Source organism: Zalophus californianus, chromosome 3 (assembly GCF_009762305.2).
Source record: "Zalophus californianus isolate mZalCal1 chromosome 3, mZalCal1.pri.v2, whole genome shotgun sequence".
Taxonomy (NCBI): domain Eukaryota; kingdom Metazoa; phylum Chordata; class Mammalia; order Carnivora; family Otariidae; genus Zalophus; species Zalophus californianus.
In genome coordinates this window covers 188,678,364-188,704,432 of record NC_045597.1, presented here as the reverse complement: position 1 = coordinate 188,704,432, position 26,069 = coordinate 188,678,364, and the positions used below count along the sequence as shown (strand labels likewise).

The 26,069-nt window shown below is 44.2% G+C and overlaps 1 protein-coding gene and 1 pseudogene across 1 annotated transcript; one reads left to right on the top strand and one right to left on the bottom strand.

Annotated features, from left to right (window-relative positions):
- The window catches only part of LOC113920856, a 28,717-nt pseudogene extending 11,623 nt beyond the window's left edge, over positions 1-17,094 (bottom strand).
- DNAJB3 (DnaJ heat shock protein family (Hsp40) member B3) lies at positions 447-1,773 on the top strand. Its single transcript, XM_027591219.2, has one exon. It carries the CDS (start codon positions 470-472, stop codon positions 1,340-1,342), a length of 873 nt encoding a protein of 290 aa, XP_027447020.1. The 5' UTR covers positions 447-469; the 3' UTR covers positions 1,343-1,773.
- Positions 17,095-26,069: the final 8,975 nt, after the last annotated feature.

The window sequence follows — 26,069 nt, the reverse complement described above, 5'->3', positions numbered from 1 at the left end:
GTTTTTTCCATTGCTTTAATTTCTAATGGGGTAGGTGTTGATAGATAAAACCTACATTAAAAAAAAGCAAAAGGGTCCTGGAGACAAAAAACCAGAGAACTGCTGTTCTGGACAAATGATGCGGCTGTCCTTGAGCACGAGGTCAGACGAAACGCGCCCCCATCACTCTACCCCCACAGGCGAGGAGAAGCCTGACAGAAAGCCCACTTCAGCACAATCCTTCGCCCCGGCCGCCACAGCCCCAGACCGCCTTCCTCCCGCTAACTTCCTCTTCTTCCTGCGCCGGCAGGGTGGGGGCGGGGGGGGGGGGGCGATTTGGAGATCCCAGCTCGCTTTGGGGGCAGGTGGGGCGGGGCCAGAGGGGGCGGGGCCTCAATGGGCGGGGCGTCCGCGCCAGGGCGAAACACGCCACACAGGCCCTCACGGAAGAGCGGTAAGCCGCGCCCCCCGCCCCGCAGTGCATTCTGGGATGCCGTCTCGACCAATGAGATGCGGGCTCCGTCACAAGGGCGCCTCTTCTGGACGGCGTGGGCTCGCGGGGCGCTCGGGCCCGTGCCCCGGGGGCAGCCAGCGCCACCCGTCGTCGTGCCAGTGGCCCGCGGGTCGTGCTGGGCCTTCCGACATGGTGGACTACTACGAGGTGCTGGGCGTGCCCCGCCAGGCGACGTCCGAGGCCATCAAGAAAGCGTACCGCAAGCTGGCGCTCAAGTGGCACCCCGACAAAAACCCTGAGAACAAGGAGGAGGCGGAGAGGCGGTTCAAGCAAGTGGCCCAGGCCTACGAGGTCTTGTCAGACGCCAAAAAGAGGGACGTCTACGACCGGTATGGCGAGGCGGGAGTGCGGGAGGGCGGCGGCGGCGGGCCCTGCCGCGACCCGTTCGGGTACGTCTTCACCTTCCGCGACCCGGCTGAGGTCTTCAGGGAGTTCTTCGGGGGCCGCGACCCATTTTCGTTCGACTTCTTCGGAGACCCGCTGGAGAACATCGTGGGCGGTCGGAGGAGCTCCCGGGGAAGCAGAAGCAGAGGAACCGCTCCCTTCTTCTCGGCCTTCAGTGAATTTCCAGCCTTTGGGGGTGGTTTTTCTTCTTTTGACACAGGATTCAGTTCCTTTGGTTCCCTGGGGAGCGGAGGCCTTTCTTCCTTCGCCATGTCTTGTGGTAGGGGTGGGTCCCGCAACTTCCAGTCCGTGTCGACTTCCACCGACATCGTTAGTGGCAAAAAAATCACCACCAAGAGAATCGTTGAGAATGGCCAAGAAAGAGTGGAGGTGGAAGAAGACGGAGAGTTGAAGTCCCTGACGATAAATGGCAAAGAGCAGTTGCTGCGCATCGACCCCGAGTAATTCCAGGCCACGTTTGATTTAGAGCACACTGTGAGGAATGGACTTTTTCTTTTCCTTTTTTTTTTTTTTTTTGAAGCTTACAAGGGCACTCTACTTTCAGAACAGCTGTTCTCAAGAATTTATAAACAGTCATGCCAGTGCCTCTTTGTTGTTATTGTTGGGACTGCACGCATGGGACCTCTGTTTGTCTTTAAAACTGTTGTAAATACCTGTATGCACTTTGCTATTTATTAAACATAATCCCGAAGCGGTGATTATTTCTTAGTACTAGGACAAAATGTTACAGCACCTTGAACCTTGCCTTTCCATTCTGTTTTGAAATGTCAGCCAGGTCGTTTTCTCTGAAGTTAACGTTGCCAAGATAAATCGTTTTACTTCAGTTTTTTTCAACACATAATAGTAAAAGATGTGAATACACCAATAGCTCTGGCTTAAGGATGGTTTTTAGTCCCACATAAATGCTGGTGACTAGTGAGAGTTCTCCGTTTGAATATAATAAGCCTAGGCTTTTTAAAAAACGTAAACCTGGCAAAGTGGATGTATTCGTTTCCTATGGCTACTGTAACAGATTACCACAAATTTGGTGGCTTGAAACAACGCAGATTTATTCTCTTAAAGATCTGGAGGTCAGAAGTCTGAAATCCGTTTCGGGGGACTGAAGGCAGTGTAAGCAGGAACATGTTCCCTCCAAAGGCTTGAGCAAAATGCTTAAGTGAATTACAGTTGTATGATTAGTTAAGAGCATCCTGTGGACTTTATTCAGGTCACTTAAGCAATAAAAAAAAAGAACCAGTGGTAGTGATAACTCAAAGCCTTAATACAAATCTGATTGCTAGCCTGTACCCAACTTGGTTCTACAACTATGATTGATGAAAATGTGGAAAGTGTTTCTGTAAGGCTACACAAAACTATCCCATTGCTGTGTGCAGGATGTATCTCATTTCAAATTAGGTTGACAAAAGCCAAGAATATTGGAAAGCTTGGAGTACAGTTTGGGTGAGGCAGCATACATCTGAGAGAGTACATCTCTGTTGTGCACAGTTTATACCCCCAGTGAAAACCGTTTTGGGCATGGTTGCCTTGGGATAGTCCATCACAAATTGTGCCATCCCCTTTGGTCATGTCTAAGGAAAACTTTGCATAAGGCATGGGAGCAAAAAGGCAACTGAACTAGACCGACTAAAAATGCAGCATACCCTTTACAGGAAGGTCGTGTGACTTGAGCACAACCAGGAATATATGAAATCGAATTTGACGCCTGTAAAGTCCAATTCCCATGGAATGGCATGCGAACAGTTATGCAGCAGGAACATAGGATTCAGCCACTACTGTCCCACGAGGGCACACAGTCTGTTAAAACTACATCAAATGGTCACTGAGGTACCCAGGCAGTGCTTCTCACCCACTAATTGTACAAGAAGTATCAGAAAAAAACAGAGTACCGGGGCTTTTAAAAAATCAGCTCATTTGCTTGCTAGGCTAGGGAACTCAGACCAGTGAAGATATTCATAGTTGTTGGTGGGGAGGGGAGGAGGAGCAGGGAGAGAAGGGATGTCAAGAGTTTTGAAGTGATAAGAAAAGAGGGTGCACAATTTCATGGTGGTTATGCTAATTAAGGGTTAAAAATCACCACTCTGGGACAGAATAAGTGCATTTGTGTCTGTACAATTGGTTAACATAAGTCTCCATTGGTCAGGAAAGTCTTCAGGTTGGATCCAGTCATGGATCTTAACAGCTCTAGTGGAAGCAACCTACAAGTCAATGGATGAATATATAGGCAAATGCGGTCAATTCATACAATGGAATATTATTCAGCCTTTAAAAGTAAGGAAACTCTGGCATATGCTGCAACATGAACGAGCCTTGAGGACATTAGGCTAAGTGAAATAAGTCAGTCGAAAAAAGACAAATACTCTCTGATTCCATTTATATAAGGTACCTAGAGTGGTCAAGTTAGGGAAGACAGTAGATTGCAGGTTGCCAGGGGTTTTAACAGCATTTGTTGAAACAAACAGCATTCAGTTAGAGATCTGGATTAGTGCTGCTAAGTGGGAAGCTTCTCTTTGGCAGAAATATAAAAGCATTTTATCTAAAGAATTTTCAAAACTGAAAGCTGCTTTTAAAAAATGTCTTGGCTCCAAAATTACAGTCCTGTATATCAGTATTCCTCATTTATGGAATAGCTTGAGTAGGCTTTCAGAGCGGAGAAAACAGCACTTTCTCTGGTGCAAAGATGACCATCTGGAGGACCCTGCAGTGGACTTTTTCCAAGGACTCACTACTAGCCCCTTCCCGTGGAGCACACCAGTTAAATAAGGAAGTAATTTAAGACATCATTTTAAGAACTGGGCATATTGAGGTTTTTTAAATAAAATTTTTAAATATGCATCTTTTAGGGGTATCTGTGGAACATTTACAAAGGTTAACCGTATCTTATCCAATACAGTAGCCACTAGCTACACGTGACTCCTAAGCACTTGAAATGTGGCCAGTCCAAATTGAGATATGCTGTAAGTGTAAAATACATATCAGATTTTGAAGACTTAGTATGAAAGCAAAAGAATGTAAAATATCTCAATAATTTTATATTGAGTATATGTTGAAAGTATGTTTAGATATATTTGATTAAATAAGATATAATTAATTTTAGCCCCCTTTTTGCCTTTTTTGTAACATGTCTACTAATTTTTTTAATTATATATATGGCCTGCATTATACTTCCATTGGGCAATTCTGTACTAGACCACAAAGAAAACCTATCAAATTATTTAACGTAGGGATTTCATAAGAAACATTCTCTGATTAAAATCTAAAATAATTAGAAAAAAAATAAGAGAGAGATAGCTAAAATAAACTTTAACTATGTGGGAATAAACAGGTTTGAAGATAGCCATGGACCTAAAGAAATCCAAACCAGAAAATTAAATGACCAAAAACAAAACAAAGAGAAAAAAAATGATTAATGCCAAAACCTAGGAGACATAGAAAATGTTCTATGAACTTCAATGTTTCATTATTAAGAAAACTCTTACAGAAAGGAACTTAATGCTTACCTAAGGAATATTAGAAAAATAACTATAAAATAAACCAAAAGACACAAGAATGACCATCATTAATAAAAAGCAAGCTGGGATTAATGAAATAGAAAACAAAAATAGTAAAAAGAATAAGCAATTCCCAAAATTATTTCTTTGAGAAAACCAATAAAATAATTGCACCCATCATAAAAAAATTTTTTTAAGTAGACTCCATGCCCAGCGTGGAGCCCAACGTGAGGCTTCAATTCACGATCCTGATATCAAGACCTTAGCTGAAATCAAGAGTCACATGCTTAACTGACTGAGCCACCCAGGTGCCCCTCACCCATCATAAATCTTAAAGGAGAAAGAAAAGGAGCAAAAATATGAAAGACTTAGACTCCAATCTTTCATACTTGGAGAAAATTTCCATAAACTACTTAAAGAAGTCACATTTAAGGGTAAACCAAACCAAATAAATAAGGGTGACAAGATCTGAAAGTAAAAAAGAATTTAGTGGAACAAAAGCGATAATGGTATGCTTATCACCTATAATGCTTGAGAATTTCAATATAAATGATCTCTCGTGTGCCCAATAAATTTGGCACAAACATATCTAAAGGTCTTCAGATGACATACCTTGTCCTGCTGGGCACTTTTTAAATAATGATAATAGAAAATACTTATTGTGTACTCATTGTGACAATAGTGAGGTCAGAATAGTTAGGTCACTTGCTCACCTGCCCATTCAGCTAGAAAAATGGGAGAATTTGAACCAGTGCAGTTAACTCCAGAGAATATATTCACATAGGAAAACTAAAAGATGCAGCCACTCTGGAAAACAGTATGGAGTTTCCTCAAAAAGTTAAAAACAAACAAATAAATAAATAATAAGAAAATTTTTAAAAAGTTAAAAATAGAACAACCTTACAATCCAGCAATCGCACTACTATGTACCTAGAGAATACAAAAGTACTAATTTGAAGGGAATCCATGCACCCTGATGTTTATAGCAGCATAATCTACAATAGCCAAATTATGGAAAGAGCCCAAATGTCCATCAATAGAATGGATGATATAGTAGCAATAGCCAAACTGTGGAAAGAGCCGAGATGCCCTTCAACAGACGAATGGATAAAGAAGATGTGGTCCATAGATACGATGGAATATGACTCAGCCATCAGAAAGGATGAACACCCAACTTTTACATCAACATGGATGGGACGGGAGGAGATGATGCTAAGTGAAATAAGTCAAGCAGAGAAAGTCACTTATCATATGGTTTCACTTATTTGTGGAACATAAGGAACAGCATGGAGGACACTAGGAGAAGGAAGGGAAAGATGAAGGGGGGAATCGGAGGGGGAGACGAACCGTGAGAGACTGTGGGCTCTGAGAAACAAACAGGGTTTTAGAGGGAAGTGGGGAGGGGGGATTGGTTAGCCCGGTGATGGGTATTAAGGGGGGCACGTACTGCATGGAGCACTGGGTGGTATACGAAAATGGATCGTGGATCACCACATCAAAAACTAATGATGTATTGTATGGTGACTAACATAACATAATAAAATTAAAATAAAAAAAATAGGGGGCGCCTGGGTGGCTCAGTCGTTGAGCGTCTGCCTTCAGCTCAGGTCGTGATCCTGGGGTCCTGGGATCGAGCCCCGCATCGGGCTCCTTGCTCGGCGGGAAGCCTGCTTCTCCCTCTCCTACTTTCCCTGCTTGTGTTCCTTCTCTGGCTGTGTCTCTCTCTGTCAAATAAATAAATAAAATCTTTAAAAAAAATAAAATAAAATAAATAGAATGGATGATAAAATAAAATAGGTGAATGGATAAAGACGTGGTATAGGGGTGGCGCAGTAGGTTAAGCGTCCAACTCTTGATTTCCCCTCCTAACATCCCCTTTCCCCTTTTAGACTCTGTTCTCTTCATCACTGCCCGCCCCCTTCACTGGGTTTATAGGCTCATAGTTTGATCTTCCAAGTCCCTCCCACCATCCTTTGATGACTTCGGCATCCCAAGTATAAGACCTATCCAACCTGCAGTCCAACTCTGATTGTCCCCATGTCATATCCCTGACATCAACTCCTGGTCAGAAAACTTCGTCGGCACAGCTCCATCTCTGAAAAGTTGAACTCACTTACTTCTTTCTTGGACCACACAGACCCCTTCTTATCTCTTCCACATTTTCTCACTTCCACTTAATTCATTCAAGCTCTCTGACACTTCTGCTTCCTTTTGGTGTTTAGGTCTCCTGTGATCAGATCACACTCTAGTCCCTTCTGAGACAGGGCCACTAAAAACTATCATGTCAACAAACGCAATTTCCTGGTTCCTTTGTCCTCCTGAACAAGCAAACACCCCACAAGCAAAATCCCCTGATGGATCAGCTCACAACTCAGCATCCCTGCTCCTACACAGTTGGAGAAAATTGCACAACCACGAAAATGGTGCCTTTACGAAAGGACAGTCCTGGTTGACTCACACCAGTGCTTGTCAATCCTATCGCAGACCCGCACCCCTGCCTCTCATTTCTTTTGGTGACCATTGCAAACCTTTACTACCCTAGTGGAGGTACTTTAACATTTATCTCACCAAACTGTTAGGAGAATGAGAAGTAGAAATCTTAGAAAGACTGGCAGATAAGTAAGCACCTGGAAGTAGATTAAAAACAAAAACAAAACAAACAAACAACAACAACAACCAAAAAAACGTGTTCCACCTGGAACATCGATTGGACATAAGCACTAATACAGACCTGAGACAATGGCTTCCTTTGACCACAGTTTATACCCCCACTGAAGACCATGTTGGGCATGATTGGCCTGGGGTAGTCCAGGACAAACTCTCCTCTGAACAGCCACACGGATGCGAAGCTGAAAACGTCCACCATTGACACCTCTCTTCTGAAGAAGCTCAGACGCAAGGCTTGCATAAGGAGTGAAAGAAATGTGGCAAATGTACTTCAGGGCCAGAGGGTAGAGCATGTTCTTGACCCTTTGCAGGAATGTCATGTGGTCTGAATTCATTGTGAATAACCTGGGAATATATGAGGAAGGGTTTGGGCACTGTGCGCCCTCAACATCTAAGTCACATGGAATGGAACGCAAAAAAAAACACAGCAGGTAGTGACAGGTACTTAGCCAGTACTGCCCCACAGGGGTAAACGGGATCAGTTAAAACCACCTCAAAGGAGCTGGCATTCAGGTGCCTGATCAGCTCCTTGTTATGCAGCAGCTCCTCACAAGACCTTTGAAAAACCAAAGCAGCACTCTTCAAACTTTCCATAGCTTTCAAAAACATCTTTAGAAAATGCATTCTTTCAAATATCAGATAAGTCTGGCCCAGCAGGAGATGATTAAATTCATCCTGGGTGTACGGAGAGGCATAGGTTGTCAGGGTGAAAAAATCCTCTTCTTTGATATGCATGTTCAACTCTGGTGAAACAACCACCATTTGGTGGCCTCTAGCATGGAGCTCCTGCACGGCCTCCTTCATGCTGAGCCAGTGGCTGCCATCCATGGGCACCACCAGCACCTTCCCCCCTTCAGCCCCGGGTCCAACGCACAGGAAAATCAATAGCCCCATGAGTGTTGGCAGGGGAACCAGGAATCTTGCAGCCATGTCCATAGAAGCCCAAAGCAGCTGACTTTTCAGATCAGGCTATGCCTCCTATGCCTTTATTTCCTTTGTCTTTATCTTATCATTGAGCCACTTAGAATGGCAGGTAACTGGCAGGCAGTATGCCCTCCTTGTGTTAATTATTACAGACTAGATCTATCCCTCACTTTCACCACCGGCCTTACCCTTCTGCTTCCACGCAGGGAGAGATCAATCTCCCTTATCATGGAAAAACTCATCTGCCTTGGCTGCTTTCTCCAGGGAACACTCTAATTCACTCTGTTGCTTTTTATCCAGTTCCCAAAACAGGGCTGTGGATGCCCATTTCACTTGATCTCCTCCTATTTCTGAGGTCTGAGGAGTCACCAATGCCCCAGTCTCCAAGGATAACCTCTCTGTTGGATGTGACCTTACCTGAAATCTCTAAAACTCTTTCCTCCCATTTGTGGGGAACATGGAGCACACCCAGAAGAATATATAACATTGCTAAGACAGCTTTCTCTAAACAGGAAGGGAGGCACTAGCCCTTTGATTTTGTTCCTTTTCCACACCAGGACATCTCTTGCAATGGTCAGGGAAGGATCTACTTGAAGCGGCCATCAAATATGTAAATATCTCAAAGGATCCTGTGCTGGAGACATGAGGACAACACAAGGATTTGTTGAGGGTTCTATATTTACTTCACAGAATAAGAGTTGCTGTTATCTAAAGCATAAATGGGCAAAACAACCTTTATCGATGACATAGTGGGACCAGAGAGCACCCTCCCCCAGAGCCTGCTTTCCTCGGAACAAGAGGTAGTGGTCAGCCAGCCTCGGATCAAGCTGACTCCACTCCTCTTCTCCAGTCTTCTACTACTCTGTTTAGGGACAGGGGTCTTTCACTAAGGAAGTTACTAATAACTTCCTTACCCCAACCTCCTTCCCATGAAAACCACCCATTTCATACAATGCCTCAGAGCTCCCCTGTACTTCCTAGATGGGATGTTGCCCAATTCATGAATCCTTAATAAGGCCAATTAGATCTGCAAATTTACTCAGTTGGACTTTTGTTCTTTAGCAACTCTAAGATACAAATCTAGACAGAATAAATAAGGAGACGGGATGGGAAGGTTTAACATTGTAATGCTCCTGACACCCTTTCCCAAGGCCCATTTCTTCAGTTTCCTGGCCGGTTCACCAATTGTTGGCTCACGAACTGGCCACCATACACAGAGGGCAAGGAGAGACTGAAGAAAGAGGCAGGCCACTCCAGATGGTGGGTGGCAGGGGTAATACAAAGGGAACTCACTCACAAGGCTTGTCTTGAGTGCCCACAAGACCAGTAGATCTCTGCCCCTGCCTGCCAAATCTTAAAAGTTTACATAGAGGCCTTAACTGGGTTCAGTCCTCTATATGATCCAGATAGTATACCATCAACAACACCTGACTCTCTCAAGGCTACATCCTTGGAAACAGCTCCCACTGGAGAATGGTGGGCAGAACATACATCCCCAGGACAGCGAAGGAGCCGAGAAGCCTCCAATGGCCTGTCCAGCCCCCAGGTAAACCAGCATGAGCATCCCTCCCAATTACTCCCTCCAACACTCAACAACAACAACAAAAACAAATTTTTTAACTAAACAAAGGATTTGAAGAGATTATTGTCCAAAGAAGATATAAGAACAGTCAACAAGCTCAACATCAGTAGTCATTAGGGCAATGCAAATAAAAATGAGATATCACCTCTTGCCCACTAGGATAGCTATAATAAAAAATTTTAAATGCAAAATAACAAGTGTTGGCAAAGATGTGGAGAAACTGGAATATCCATACCTTACTTGTAGGAATATAAAATGGTGTAGCCACTGTGGAAAACAGTTTGTCAGTTCCGCCATAAGTTACACATAGAAATACTATCTGACCCAGCAATTCTGCTCCTGGGGATATACTCAAAAGAACTGAAAACAACTGTTAAACAAAGAGTTGTCCAAAAATGCTCATAGCAGCACTATTCACAATGGGAAAGAGTGTAAACCCATCAACTGATGACATAAATGTCCAGCATCAGGCACCTGTCTGGCTCCATCAGAAGATCATGCGACTCTTGATTTTGAGATGGTGAGTTCAAGCTCCACAATGGATGCAGAGATTACTTAAATAAATAAAACTTAAAAAAAAAAAAAAAAAAAAGAAATGTCCGGGCGCCTGGGTGGCTCAGTTGGTTAAGCGACTGCCTTCGGCTCAGGTCATGGTCCCGGAGTCCGGGGATCGAGTCCCACATCGGGCTCCCTGCTCAGCAGGGAGCCTGCTTCTCCCTCTGACCCAACCCCCTCTCATGTGCTCTCTCTCATTCTCGCTCTCTCATATAAATAAATAAATCTTTAAAAAAAAAAAAGAAATGTCCATCAACTGATAAATGTACAAACAGTGGTCCATCCACACAATGGAATATTATTCAGCCATAAAAAGAAATGAAGTACCAGGGCACCTTGGTGGCTCAGTCCGTTAAGCGTCCGACTCTTGGTTTCCACTCAGGTCACGGTCTCACAGTCCCGGGATGGAGCGCCCGTGTCAGGCTCCACACTCAGCGGGGAGTATGTTCCAGGATTCTCTCTTTCCCTCCCTCTCTCTCTCTGCCCCTCCTCCCCCAAATAAATATATAAATCTTAAAAAAAAAAAAAAGGAATTAAGTACCAACACAGGCTACAACATGGATGAACCTTGAAACATTACATTAAGTAAAGAAGTCAGATACAAAAGGCCACCCATTGTACGATTTCATTTCTGTGAAATATCTAGAATAGGCAAATCTATAGACAGAAAGCAGATTGGTGGTCGCTAGGGGTTGGGGAGGGCAGAATGCAGAGAGACTACTTAAAAGGTATGTGCGTGTCCTTTTGGGGTGACAAGAATCTTCTGGAACTAGGTAGTGGTGACAGTGTACATGCCGGGTGTACCAAACACCACTGAATTGCACACTTTAAAATGGTGAATTTTATTTTATGTGTATTTTGTCGCAATAAAACAAATGGAGCAGGCACTTTGAACAACAATCTGGCAGTTCCTCAAAGATAAAACATAGAGTAATCACACAACCTAGCCATTCCACTCCTCGGTACATATCCAAGAGAATTGAAAACATATGTCCACACAAAACTTGCCCATGAACGTTCACAGCAGCATTATTTATAATGGCCAAGAAGTAGAAACAACCCCAAAGTCCATCAACTGATGGGTAGATACATGAAGTGTGGTATATCCATAGAAGGAAATATTATTCAGTAATAAAAAATAATGCTACAACATGAATGAACCCCGAAAACATTATGCCACGTTAAAAAAGCCAGTCACGTATTCTGTGATTCCCATTTATTTGAGATGATCAGAATAGGCAAATCCGTAGAGACAGAAGAATAAATCAGTGATTGCCAGGAGCTGAAGTGTGACTGCTAATGGGGTGGGAGTTTCTTTTAGGGGTGACTGCAAACATTCCAAAACCAATTGTGGTGATGGTTGCTAAAGATATGCTAGAAACCACTGAACCGTAAACTTGCCATGAATGAATTGTATGATCCATGACTTATAGCTCAGGATATTTGTTTGTTTTTTTAAACCCACTTAATCTCATTCTCTTAGAATTATGTCAATTATTAATCAAGCAAGCTTCTCGAGTTTTTCAGATACTCATGTTGAATACTTTTTCAAAAAAATGCTGACTCCCAGGGGCACCTGGGTGGCTCAGTCATTAAGCGTCTGCCTTCGGCTCAGGTCATGATCCCAGGGTCCTGGGATCGAGCCCCACATCGGGCTCCCTGCTCCGCCGGAAGCCTGCTTCTCCCTCTACCAGTTCTCCTTGTGTTCCCTCTCTCGCTATGTCTCTCTCTGTCAAATAAATAAATAAAATCTTTTAAAAAATGCTGACTCCTGCTAATATTTAGCTACTCTGGATAATTACTTATTAACAGAAACAATACTGTCAAAATGTTCTGCATGTCCGATCAGTCATAAAGATAAACACATTTCAAAATCCTTTTTGAAAGAAAAACAAACCATGAAAGGCATTGTAGACATTGGCCTAAGTCATGTACTTTAAAAAGTACCTATTAAGAATGACTTGGCATTTTGGGGTTTTGTTCCCCTGACTTGCCTGGAATTCAATCCTCAGCTCAACCAACAAATGTAGAGACTGAAGCCCGAGCGACTATTACTTGTAGAGACCCCTGCAGGGAGACCAGATGGCTCAGGGAGTGGGCAAAGGATCCCTGGGGCCCCTCACCATCCAGCTGGGGCCCTGCCGGGAGAAGTCACTGATAGTCACGTGGCATTGATTTAGATCAGCATTTCTCAACTTCAGCACTATTGGGGGACAGATAATTCTTTGTTGGGTGTCGGTGGGTGGGTATTTCTTGTGCTTTACAAAGGATTTCTAACAGCATCCCTGGCCTCTAAAATTAGACAGTGTCATCCCCTAATTGTGATATCAAACATGTCTCTAGATGTTGCCCCCCAGGGTTGCAAAATTGCCCCTATTTGAGAACCACTCTCTAGATGACTCCAGAACACAAGGCAACCTGGGAAGAGAAGAACGAGTCCTGAGGAACTGGGATCTAGTTTTCTGAGAAAATGCTCCCCAAAGAATGGTGTGAGAAAGTCATGTTGTTCGTATCAGCTTGCAGAAAGAACATTTCAGCCTGCATTGAGAGAAGGTCCAGAGAAGAGAGGGCCAGGAGCCATGGCTTCCCCTGATAGTCCACCGAGCCCCTTCACACACTGCCCTCATGATCCTCAAACAGCCTGTGAGGAGTGAGGCACATGCTGTCAGCCCCACTGTGAGATGAGAAGACTCAAGTCCAAGGCCAAAGCTCCTCGGATCTGCTGACTCATCTTTCTGCCTCCTTCCTTCCCTTCATGGGGCTGCTACCCTCCAGGTCTGGTATAGCTGGGAAAAGAGTTCTGGGCAAACATGTGGCCTCCGGGTGGGAGAGTAACAAGGCGGTGGGTTCTACCCCGCCTCAGCCCCTTGCTGCAGCCGGTAGCCTCAGGCAGCTCACTCAGCTTGCCTGGAAAATTTGGTTTGCTCGTGTGTGGGAAAACTGGACTATCTCCTGTCTGAAGGGCCTCCATCCTGTTACTCCAGCCTAAAGCAGCCTGTCCTGCATGTGTTGCATTTACAGTTTCAAAGTTTTCCCATAAACTCTATCTTCCCTGCCCCCAGCCTTGACCTCTAGAGTGTTCCCATTTCACAGATGGAGAAATGAACACCAGAGATAGGCCACCTGCCTTGGCCACACAGCTGGACTTAAAGCCAAGTCTTATAGTCCTTACTCTACTAATGGAATGGGGACAAAGAAGGGATCCCTGGAGCCAGCAGGGGAGGGAAACCTGGTCCTTTCCCATCCTGGCTCAAGCTAGGGCTGGGCTCTGGTGCCTTCCCTCCCACAGCAGGCTAGGCAGAGAGGATGTGCTAGTCCGAGAGCCTGAGCTCCCTGGGACTGTGTGGCCCCTAAAAGGGAGAGTAAAAACCTGTCCCTGAAGCTTTGAGCAGTTCTCTGCTTTGCGAGTGGAAGAGAGTAGGATTTATCTCTGAATTCCTTTATTCTAAGGAAAACACCTCAACGGCCCTTCTAATACTGAAATGTCACATCAAACCCTTCTAAAATGGCTCAGTCGGGAGAGCGTCTGACTCTTGATCTCAGGGTCATGAGTTCGAGCTCCACGTTGGGTGTAGAGATCACTTTCAAACTTTTTTAAAAATGGAGATATTGGAAACCTAAGGAAAAGAGATTAGCCATGGGACAGATGAGTCTCAACTAAGAAACAAGGACAGCGGAGAGAGTGTTCCAGCATCTGGCCTGGATTACAGCCCCTGTGGGCAGAGGGAAAAGGTGGAGAAACCAGGTGACAGGATGCACGGGGTTGGAAAGGAGGCCCTGGGTGGAGACCGGAATAAGTGGCTTCAGGACATCTGGTCTCCCCAGTGCGAACCATCAGCCAGGTGCCTGAGCAGCTTCTCTGGGAGCATCTTGTGCAAAAACAACCAGGAAGCCCTCTGAGGGGGCTGAGTCCCTCCCGGGGCAGAGGAGACAGGAGGAGCCCTAGTCAGTCACGCTACTGTGGGTGTTGGGGAGTGATCTCATGCTCTGTTACACACGCAAGCTTGGCAGCACACAGGTGACCCTGAGAATAAACACACCTCCCCAGATTGTGAATCATAGCATTATTGCAAGGAGTGTTCACCAGGCTCTGGTTTTCAAAAGGCTCTGCACATTAGCAAGAGCATAATAAGAAACTTAATTATAGTTGTTTTGTAGGTAGGCCAATAGTTACCTATAAAACATGCTTGCCGATTTGATGAGCAAAATTGAATTTCATTGTTTATTAATTTGAATTTCTTAGATTATTTCTGAAGTCAAATATGTTTCTAAACTTTTAGTGGACCCTTGTATGGTGGCTCTGTGTTGCCTGATCGAGTTATTTGCCTCCTAAGGAGTGTTTAGGTTTGTTTTGTTGTTGTTGGTTTGTTTCCAGCTATAAACCAGGTCTTTATTTTTCCTGATCTATGATGTATCTTCTTTTTTAAGTAATCTTTTTAGATGAAGTCACATAACACAATTAGCGATTTTAAGTGAATGGTAAATGCATTTAGTATATTCACCATGTTATGCAACGACCACCTCTATATGATTCCAAAACATTTCCATCACGTCAAGTACACATTTTTCCCCACAGCGTTGAAATGGTTTGATCATCTAACAACAACAGCAAAAAAACCCCTCTGATTTTGATCACTTTAATTCCTAATATAAAAATACAAGTTGATAATTACATATCGTGTAATACAGAAGGTTCTCTATGGTGGACATTTGGGTAACAGCTGAGATGCCAATGTAAGTTCATGATGCTCAAAAAAATGCATTCACTACAGTTTGCTTTGCAATATGACTAAATCTAATTCTTTTTGCAAAAATAGGATGGTCGGGACGAAAGTTACCAAAAAAGCGATTTTTTTTCCTTTTTATGCCAAATGTTTCTTATAATAGTTTTGCTTATTAATTTCTTGGTTAAGTTTTCCTGGCATGTGGGATTTGTATTCTGTGCCCCACACTTCCTGGAACCAGTCCAATTATGCTCATTGCCCCTGCTCCTGCCAGCTCTTAGGGGTATGGCCAACTGTCCAACGTGCTAACAAAGAAATTGTCAGATGTGAAAGAAGAGGGATGAGGGTCTCTGGGACCTATTTGAGGCTTTCTTTCTGATGAAAAATGCATTGAAAAAGAGAATTCTGCTGGGAAAGAGCGATCTGAAGCCTTTCAAAGGTATAAATATTAAAACAAAAACAAAGAACTCACAAGTTTTTAACTTTCCATAGTAGCTCTGGGCTCTCTTCCCATATGTCAGGAAGGCATCTAAGAACATTTGCCTTAGGTCAGAGGTCAATATACTTTTTCTATAAAAGGTCAGGTAGTAAATATGTAGGCTTAGTGGGCCACATGCCTCTCTGCCACGTATTCTTTGTGGTTGCTGTTTTTAATATCCCTTTAAAAATATAAAAACAAGGTGACTGTGTGGCTCAGTTGGTTAAGTGTCTGCCTTTGGCTCAGGTCATGATCCCGGGGTTCTGCGATCGAGCCCCAAGTTGGGCTCCCTGCTCAGCAGGAAGCCTGCTTCTCCATCTCCTTCTACCCCTCTCCACGCCCCCCACACTTGCTCTCGCCTTCTCTCTCAAATAAAATAAAAATTAAAACATGAAATAAAAATATAAAAACCATTCTTAGCTCTGGGCCATATAAAAAAAAACAGACCTCTGGGCAGATTTGGTCCACTAGCTGCTGTTTGATGATCTCTGCTTTGTGGGCCCAGAAAAAAGCAGGTTACAGAGGTGGGAGAATGGGTTTCCCCATGGACTCTCCTCTCAGCAATGCATCCTCTTGTTCAAGCCTTCACTTGTTTCTTCAACAGGTGGGTGTATGATTTAGACTGGAAATTTCTAAGGCTCATTCTTATGTTCTGTGACTGTCCCCAGATGACCTAGCTGAAGATAACCTCCTATTGTTGCCAGGCATGCCCCCTGTCTTCATCCAAAGCCTCAGCCTCATTCAGAACCTCAGCCTCAGACTCATACCCTTCTACTCTGAGCCCAGCATCCCCTTCTTCAGGAAGCCCTCACAGGTGACAGTTGGCTAAGAGCGCAATGAGTGAGGGAAGATTGAGCATGTAAGAACAATATCTGCCCATAAAGAAACAGAGCAATCAAAAAGAAATAAAACTACCAACCTGAGACAGGACTCCTTTCTTCTTGCAGTTGGTCCCTCCAATGAAAACCATATTGGGCATGACCGGTCTGGGTTACTCAAACACAAAGTCATATCTTAACGGCCAAATGGAGCCCCTCTGATACAAGGTGGGTAAGTGCACAGCTCTCTTGAGGATATCGGAGGTGAGGTCTTCATACTTTGACTACAGGCAGTAGAACAGATAGGTCTCCAAGTAATTAACGAGGTAGTTGGCCACCCGTTGGGGGAACGTCATCGGGTCTGAGAACTGAGTGTAGCATCTGGGAATGTGGGACACAGGGTTTGGGCTCCTGCTCACTGTATGCTCCAGGGAGCATGGGAAGCCCCTGAAGAGGTACATAGAGGGCAGGCCCAGGTACTCGGCCAGGATGACCCCGCAGGATAGGGCTGGGTCTGTGTAAAGGGCATCGAACTTGCTCTCCCTGAGGACACTCAGGGTGGCCGAGTCCTCCAGGAGGCTCTGGCAGTTGGTGAAGTACATGTCAATAACGATTACGCTATTCCCGTGCTCCATCTGAGCAGCGTTCAGGAGCCATCTCTCAGCAAAGTGATTGTTTCCAAAAGAGTGGTAACGATTCTCCAGCTCTTTCTGGTCGAATGGCACTGGGTAGATTTTTCTTGTGTGGTGCTTGGATTCCTTCAGAAGCATAAATTGACTTCTGGTACCAGCACCACAATGTCATGCCCCTTTTCACTGAGGAGCTCAACTATGTCCTTCATACTGAGCCAGTGGCTTCCAACCTGAGAGACCACCAGCATCTTGTCACCTACAACCCCCGCCCAGAGCACTAAGAAGAGAACTTTCTGAAACATGTGGAGGAGGCCGGCCATCTGGGGGAGAGTACAGGTAGCAACAAGAATAAACAGTTCAGGGGCGCCTGGGTGGCTCAGGTGGTTAAGCATCTGCCTTCGGCTCAGGTCATGATCCCAGGGTCCTGGGATCGAGTCCCGCATCGGGCTCCCTGCTCCTTGGGAGCCTGCTTCTCCCTCTGCCTCTCTCTCTCTCTCGCTCTGTCTCTCATGAATAAATAAATTAAAAAAAAAAAGAATAAACAGTTCATGCTCTCTACACCTCATGGCTCCTGGCTCTTTTCCCTAAACAAACCAGTGCTCTTTATAGCCCCTGCCCACCTCTCCTTGCTCTGAATTTTGCCCCTTGTTTTAAAAGAACCTAAATTAATATTTAACCATTTTTATAGCTCAAGTGAACCTGAACCAATGAGGTCCCTTATCAGATTTCACCTGAGCTTCTGGGTTTATTTTTCTCTTTCTCTCCACCACTCGGCCTCCCCTTCCCAAACCCAGTCACACTTGGAGGACAGCTTGCGAGGGCCCTGGAGGCTGGTGGCAGGCCTCGGTCCTGAGTTTTCTGGATTCCACAGTTTAGGGATGAGGTCCACAGATGAATAGCTCTCAGCCCTTCTCCGCTCCCTCAACTTTTCTCCGAAAGGAAGTGTCAGCAGATGCCAAATTCAAGATTTGAAACAACAGAACGGAGCTGCCTACTCCAGTTCCTGGTGATCTGGCTACCATAGCCATAGCTGGATTAAAAAGTGGACTGCAGGAAGCTGAGGGGACACAGAGAAGCCTGATCTAGCTCCCCCCATTCTCTGGGGTAAACCACTGTTTGGGGGAGCTTTCTGTTCTATCAGAAGACGGAATCTAATCCTGAAGATACATGCTCTAAAACCAGAATTCCCACGTTGACCGTGGTTAAAAGCAAAAGTTTTGGAGTCAGCCTACCCCTTCCGAGCTGTGCATTCCCACTGCTCTGGGCCTGACTTGCCCATTTCTCAAACGGGAGTTGCCTCTGTACCACCCCCCGGAGGGGTGGGGGGAAGGCTGTGAAAATTAGTGAGTCAGTTCGTAATCCGTGGGTGCCCAGGACAGGTCCCTTGGAGGGGCTCCCTCTGGCTGTCATCAGGCAGCTGGGTTCTATGTGATATGAACTAAGGAGCACTCTGGTGGTCAGAAAGTAGCTCCTAAAATCTCAGCAATTGAAAGATCCAGCTCTGCACTGTCAATGCGAGAGTATAGGAGGAATACAAGGGGACAGAAGAGGAGGTGGAAAAATTAAAAGGGAAGAAAATGTAGAAATATAAAACCATGGGAAGGCATCCGGTGACAAGGCATTTGACGACAGCAACTGACCAACCCAGCAGTCAAAATAAAAAGGAGGCTCTAGCTTCAGGAGCCTTGACACCTGCAGAAGGCTTTCTGGCTTGCAAAACAGGTTCCCATTGTCTTAGCGTCCTAGGGTCTCTGCAACAAAGTATCACACACTGGCTGGCCCAAACAACAGAAACGTATTCCCATAGTTCTGCAGGCCGGAAGTCTGAGACCAAGGCATCAGCAAAGTTGAGTCCTGGAGGCTCCAAGACAGAGTCTGTTCCTCTCTCCTAGCTCCTGGTGGTTTGCCGGCAATCTTTGGCATTACTAGATAGATGCAGGCATCACTTCATCTCTACCTTCATGTTCACCCTTCTTCCTGTGTTTGTCTGTGTCCGAATTTCCCCTTTTCATTAGGACATCATACTGGATTAGTGCCCACCGCCAATGATCTCCTCTTAATTAACGTATTTCCAAAAAAGGTCACATTCCAAGGTCCTGGGTATTAGGACTTCAACACATCTTTCCAGGGACACAAGTTAACCCATAGCGCTCATCTATCATCTCACACAATTCAAACCCCAAAGTACAGGTCCGATCATCCTTGTACATGCAAGAAACTGAGGCTTGCTGCTTTACAGAAAGGGCATTTTGGGGGAACTTCTGCAGCTCAGAAGGAAATACAAGAACTGGACCGACCCTTCCAGATCTGCCGTTCTCAAACCTTTCCATCTCAGGACTCCTTTACCCTCTTGGCAACAATGGAAGGCCCCCACCCAAAACTTTTGTTTATGTGGGTCATGTCTATCCAGATGAACCGTTTTAGAAACTAAAACTGACACATATAAAAAAGACTTCCTCACTCATTTACAATAACAAGAATAAGCCCATGACAAGTTAGCATGACCGATATCTTTTGTGAAAAAAATACTCTATTTCCCCAAACAAACAAAAAATTGGTCAGAAGTGCGACATTGTTTTACACATTCTGCAAGCAAGCCCTTGTGATATGAACGTCTGTCTGGCTTGGTAGAGGACAGCAGGACTCTGCCACCCACCTCTGCACTCAGCCTGTCCAACACCACACGTCACGGAGCCTTTAGAAAACTCCACAGTACCATGGTGAGAAGATGAAGTAGAAAAAGCAAGTAACGTCTTAGCACTATTATGAAATCATTTGACCTCAGAAACTCCCGGGAAGGGTCTCAGGGATCCCTCAGTTTCTGTACTTTGAAAATCACTGCTCTAGATCAGGGGATAGCAATTTTTTTTTTCTGGAAAGGCCTAAATAGTACATATTTGAGCTTTTGTAGGCCATTGCCCTAGTTAATGATACAAGTCAAGAGATCACCTCTTCCCTGCCCCCCATATCCACATGGTTCACTCCCTCCCTTCATGTCAGCTTCAGTCAGTGTCATGTCCAAGGGACCTTCTCCGGTGAGCTTATTATTAAATAACGCAGCCCAACACTGGGAAGCCCTTCACCCTCCTTATATTTCTCTGTTTCATTCATCACTACCTGACCTATTGTTTACTTATGTGTCTCCCCCAACTAGGATGGGAGCACCCTGAGGGCAGGAACAATATTTGTTTTGTTCTCTGCTGTATGCCCTGTGTCTAGAAGAATGCCAAGCATACAGTAGGCTCTCCATAAATGTTTGCTGATTAATGAACGAGACTTTGGTTTACCTGTTTTGTTCCTACATTTCTTTTCTCTTTTTTTCCTTTTTTTTTTCTTTTTTTAAAGCAGACTCCATGCCCAGCATGGAGCCCATCATGGGGCTTGAACTCACCACCCTGAGATCAAGACCTGAGCTGAAACCAAGAGCCAGATGCTTAACCAACTGAGCCGCCCAGGCACTTCCCTCCTACGTTTCATTTTCATGTTTCTTTCCAAGTTGTGAGAATTCACATATGAAATTTAAGGAACCATATGCTCTTTTTTGAGAAGAAACTGGTCAATGGCATTATGAGCATGTGATGGGTCACTTGCCTTTTAGAAAGTTAAGATCTGAGACGTCTAAGTGTAGCCAGCAGGTGGAGAGGGCCCTGGAGCAGGATTTGGACAGCTTGGAGCCCGCTTCCAGCCCTGCTCCCTGTCAGCCTGGGGCATGACCCATCTCCTGACTGTCTGGTTTCTCAACTGAGACCCAGAGAGAGAGGGGTCATGTTTATCCGACCACATGACCGGGGGAGGTCCAAGAGGATGATAGATGTGGAAACAAGGCTGTCTAAGGGAAAGGTGGTTCCTTGCATGGCTAGAACAGACTCGCCCACAGATAGTCACGCACAACAGAATTGTCACAAAAGGTCTTGTCATAACCCAGGCCTGTTGGCTCCAGAGGCATGCTGGGACCTAGGAAAGGAGAAGAAGCCTGAGGAATGGCACAGAAGGCACCATCCCAAGCACATCCCCAGGAACGCAGCCAAGATGCAAATTCATTGCAACCTCCTCCAGGGAGGGACGCCAGCAGGATTTCCCACTTACAATGATCAGAGTCTGGAGGGGGGCAGCATCCTGGTTTGTGTCCATCTAGATAGCAGTAAGACCCCAAGATGGTTACAAAGTGAGCACAGAACAGGTCCACCCCTCCAGAGCAGGCAGGAGCTAAGCAGGTCCTTTCTAAGAGCAGTACATTGGGAGGCAGAAAGGCTTAAGCAAATATGTGGAGGTGGGAGGTGGGAGAAGCGAGATGTGCTACAGACCTCAGCTGCTTCACACCAGACCCCCATTCTGCTGAGGACTTTGGCCTGGGCCCTTCCTAGCAGAGCCTTGCTCTGGTCTTTGTGTTGTTCAGCAAGAAGCCTGGGAAAAGGGGGCGGAGCAAGATGGCGGAAGAGTAGGAGACCCAGATTTGTCTGGTCTCAGGAATTCAGCTGGATAGGGATCAAACCATTCTGAACACCTACGAACTCAACAGGAGATCGAAGAAAAGAATAGCAACAACTCTCTGAACAGAAAAGTGACCACTTTCTGGAAGGTCTTTTCTGATTTGTTTAGAGTGTATTTTCTGGGGACGTTGTTACCCTGTTAACATTTTGTTCTCTCATTCATCTATTCTCCTCTGGACAAAATGACAAGACGGAAAAAATCACCTCAACAAAAAGAACAAGAGGCAGTACCGACCGCCAGGGACCTACTCAATATGGACATTAGTACGATGTCAGACCTAGAGTTCAGAATGATGATTTTAAAGATACTAGCTGGGCTTGAAAAAAGCATGGCAGTTATTAGAGAAACACTTTCTGGAGAAATAAAAGAACTAAAATCTAACCCAGTCAAAATCAAAAAGGCTATTAATGAGGTGCTTGAGCGACTGCCTTCGGCTCAGGTCATGATCCTGGAGTCCCTGGATCGAGTCCCGCATTGGGCTCCCTGCTGAGTGAGGAGTCTGCTTCTCCCTCTGACCCTCCCCCCTCATGTGCTCTCTCTCTCTCTCATTCTCTCTCTCTCTCAAAAAACTAAATAAATAAAATCTTTAAAAAAAATGGGGCCACTAACGGCTAGGATAAATGAGGCAGAAGAGAGAATCAGTGATATAGGAGACCAAATGATGGAGAATAAAGAAGCTGAGAAAAAGAGAGATAAACAACTACTGGATCACAAGGGCAGAATTCGAGAGATAAGCGATACCGTAAGACGAAACAACATTATGGGCGCCTGGGTGGCTCAGACGGTTCAGCGTCTGCCTTCGGCTCAGGTCATGATCCCAGAGTCCTGGAGTCAAGTCCCACATCAGGCTCCCTGCTCCTTGGGAGCCTGCTTCTGCCTCTGCCTCTCTCTCTCTCTCTCTCTCTCTGTCTCTCATGAATAAATAAATAAAAATCTTAAAAAAAAAAAAAGATGAAACATTAGACTAATTGGGATCCCAGAAGAAGAAGAAAGAGAGAGAGGGGCAGAAGGTATATTGGAGCAAATTATAGCAGAGAACTTCCCTAATTTCAGGAAGGAAACAGGCATCAAACTCCAGGACGCACAGAGAACCCCTCTCAAAATCAATAAAAATAGGTCAACACCCTGACATCTAATAGTAAAACTTACGAGTCTCAGAGACAAAGAGAAAATCCTGAAAGTAGCTTGGGAGAAGACAGATGTAACCTAAAATGGTAGAAACATTAGATTGGCAAGAGACCTATTCACAGAGACCTGGCAGGCCAGAAAGGACTGGCATGATATATTCAGAGCACTAAACGAGAAAAATATGCAGCCAAGAATACTATATCCAGGCTGTCATTGAAAATAGAAGGAGAGATATAAAGCTTCCAGGACAAACAAAAACTAAAGGAATTTGCAAACACGAAACCAGCCCTACAAGAAATATTGAGGGCGCTTGGGTGGCTCAGATGGTTAAGCGTCTGCCTTCGGCTCAGGTCATGATCCCAGGGTCCTGGGATCGAGTCCCGCATCGGGCTCCCTACTCCTTGGGAGCCTGCTTCTCCCTCTGCTTCTTTCTCTCTCTCTCTCTCTCTCTCTCTATCCCTCTGTCTTTCATGAATGAATAAATAAAATCTTTAAAAAAAAAAAAAGAAATATTGAAAGGGGTCCTCTAAGCAAGGAGAGAGGCAAAAAGTAACATAGACCAGAAAGGAATAGAGACAATATACAGTAACAGTCACCTTATAGGCAATACAATGGCACTAAATTCATATCTTTCAATAGTTACCCTGAATGTAAATGGGCTAAATGCCCCAATCAAAAGACACAGGCTATCAGATTGGATTAAAAAACAAGACCCATCGATATGCTGTCTGCAAGAGACTCATTTTAGACCCAAAGACACCCCCACATTGAAAGTGAGGCGGTGGAAAACCATTTACCATGCTAATGGACACCAAAAGAAAGCTGGGGTGGCAATCCTTATATCAGACAAATTAGATTTTAAACCAAAGACTGTAATAAGAGATGAGGAAGGACACCATATTCTACTTAAAGGGTCTACCCAACAAGAAGATCTAACAATTGTAAATATCTATGCCCCTAACATGGGAGCAGCCAATTATATAAGGCAATTAATAACAAAAGCAAAGAAACACATTGACAACAGTACACTAATAGTGGGGGACTTTAACACCCCCCTGACTGAAACAGACAGATCATCTAAGCAAAAGATCAACAAGGAAATAAAGACTTTAAATGACACACTGGACCCAATGGACTTCACAGACATATTCAGAACATTCCATCCCAAAGCAACAGAATACACATTCTTCTCTAGTGCCCATGGAACATTCTCCAGAATAGATCACATCCTAGGTCACAAATCAGGTCTCAACCGGTACCAAAAGACTGGGATCATTCCCTGCATATTTTCAGACCACAATGCTTTGAAACTAGAACTCAATCACAAGAGGAAAGTCGGAAAGAACTCAAATACATGGAGGCTAAAGAGCATCCTACTAAAGAATGAATGGGTCAACCAGGAAATTAAAGAAGAATTTTAAAAATTCATGGAAACCAATGAAAATGAAAACACAACTGTTCAAAATCTTTGGGATGCAGCAAAGGCAGTCCTAAGAGGAAAGTATATAGCAATACAAGCCTTTCTCAAGAAACAAGAAAGGTCTCAAATCCACAACCTAACCCTACACCTAAAGGAGCTGGAGAGAGAACAGCAAATAAAGCCTAAACCCAGCAGGAGAAGAGAAATAATAAAGATCAGAGCAGAAATCAATGAAATAGAAACCAAAAGAACAGTAGAACAGATCAACGAAACAAGGAGCTGGTTCTTTGAAAGAATTAACAAGATTGATAAACCCCTCGCCAGACTTATCAAAAAGAAAAGAGAAATGACCCAAATCAACAAAATCATGACTGAAAGAGGAGAGATCACAACCAACACCAAAGAAATACAAACGATTATAAGAACATATTATGAGCAACTCTATGCCAGCAAATTAGATAACCTGGAAGAAATGGATGCATTCCTAGAGATGTATCAACTACCAAAACTGAACCAGGAAGAAGTAGAAAACCTGAACAGACCTATAACCACTGAGGAAATTGAAGCAGTCATCCAAAATCTCCCAAGAAACAAAAGCCCGGGGCCAGATGGCTTCCCAGGGGAATTCTCCCAAACATTTAAAGAAGAATTAATACCTATTCTTCTGAAACTGTTCCAAAAAATAGAAATGGAAGGAAAACTTCCAAACTCGTTTTATGGGCCACCATTACTTTGATCCCCAAACCAAAGACCGCATCAAAAAGGAGAATTACAGACCAATATCCTTGATGAACATGGATGCAAAAATTCTCACCAAAATACTAGCCAGTAGGATCCAACAGTACATTGAAAGGATTATTCACCACGCCCAATTTATCCCTGGGCTGCAAGGTTGGTTCAACATCCGCAAATCAATCAACGTGATACAATACATTAACAAAAGAACGAACAAGAATCATATGATCCTCTCAATAGATGCAGAAAAAGCATTTGACAAAGTACAGCATCCTTTCTTGATCAAAACTCTTCAGAGTATAGGGATAGAGGGTATATACCTCAATATCCTAAAAGCCATCTATGAAAAACCTACAGCAAATATCATTCTCAATGGGGAAAAACTGAGAGCTATCCCCCTAAGGTCAGGAACGCGGCAGGGATGTCCACTATCACCACTGCTATTCAACATAGTATTAGAAGTCCTAGCCACAGCAATCAGACAACAAAGAGAAATCAAAGGCATCCAAATCAGCAAAGAAGAAGTCAAACTCTCACTGTTTGCAGATGATATGATACTGTATGTGGAAAACCCAAAAGACTCCACCCCAAAATTGCTAGAACTCATCCAGGAATTCAGTAAAGTGGCAGGACATAAAATCAATGCACAGAAATCAGTGGCATTCCTATACACCAACAACAAGACAGAAGAAAGAGAAATTAAGGAGTCAATCCCATTTACAACTGCACCCAAAACCATAAGATACGTAGGAATAAACCTAACCAAAGAGGCAAAAGATCTGTACTCAGAAAACTATGAAATACTCATGAAAGAAATTGAGGAAGACACAAAGAAATGGAAAAACGTTCCATGCTCATGGATTGAAAGAACAAATATTGTGAAGATGTCAATGCTCCCTAGAGCAATCTACACATTCCATGCAATCCCTCTCAAAATACCATCAACTTTTTTCAAAGAAATGGAACAAATAATCCTAAAATTTGTATGGAACCAGAAAAGACCCCGAATAGCCAGAGGAATGTTGAAAAAGAAAAGCAAAGCTGGCAGCATCACAATTCCGGACTTCCAGCTCTATTACAAAGCTGTCATCATCGAGACAGTATGGTACTGGCACAAAAACAGACACATAGATCAATGGAACAGAATCGAGAGCCCAGAAATGGACCCTCAACTCTGTGGTCAACTAATCTTTGACAAAGCAGGAAAGAATGTCCAATGGAAAAAAGACAGTCTCTTCAACAAATGGTGTTGGGAAAATTGGACAGCCACATGCAGAAGAATGAAACTGGACCATTTCCTTACACCACACACAAAAATAAACTCAAAATGGTTGAAAGACCTCAATGTGACACAGGAGTCCATCAAAATCCTAAAGGAGAACACAGGCAGCAACCTCTTCGACCTCAGCCGCAGCAACTTCTTCCTAGAAACATCACCAAAGGCAAGGGAAGCAAGGGCAAAAATGAACTATTGGGACTTCATCAAGATAAAAAGCTTTTGCACAGCCAAAGAAACAGTCAACAAAAAC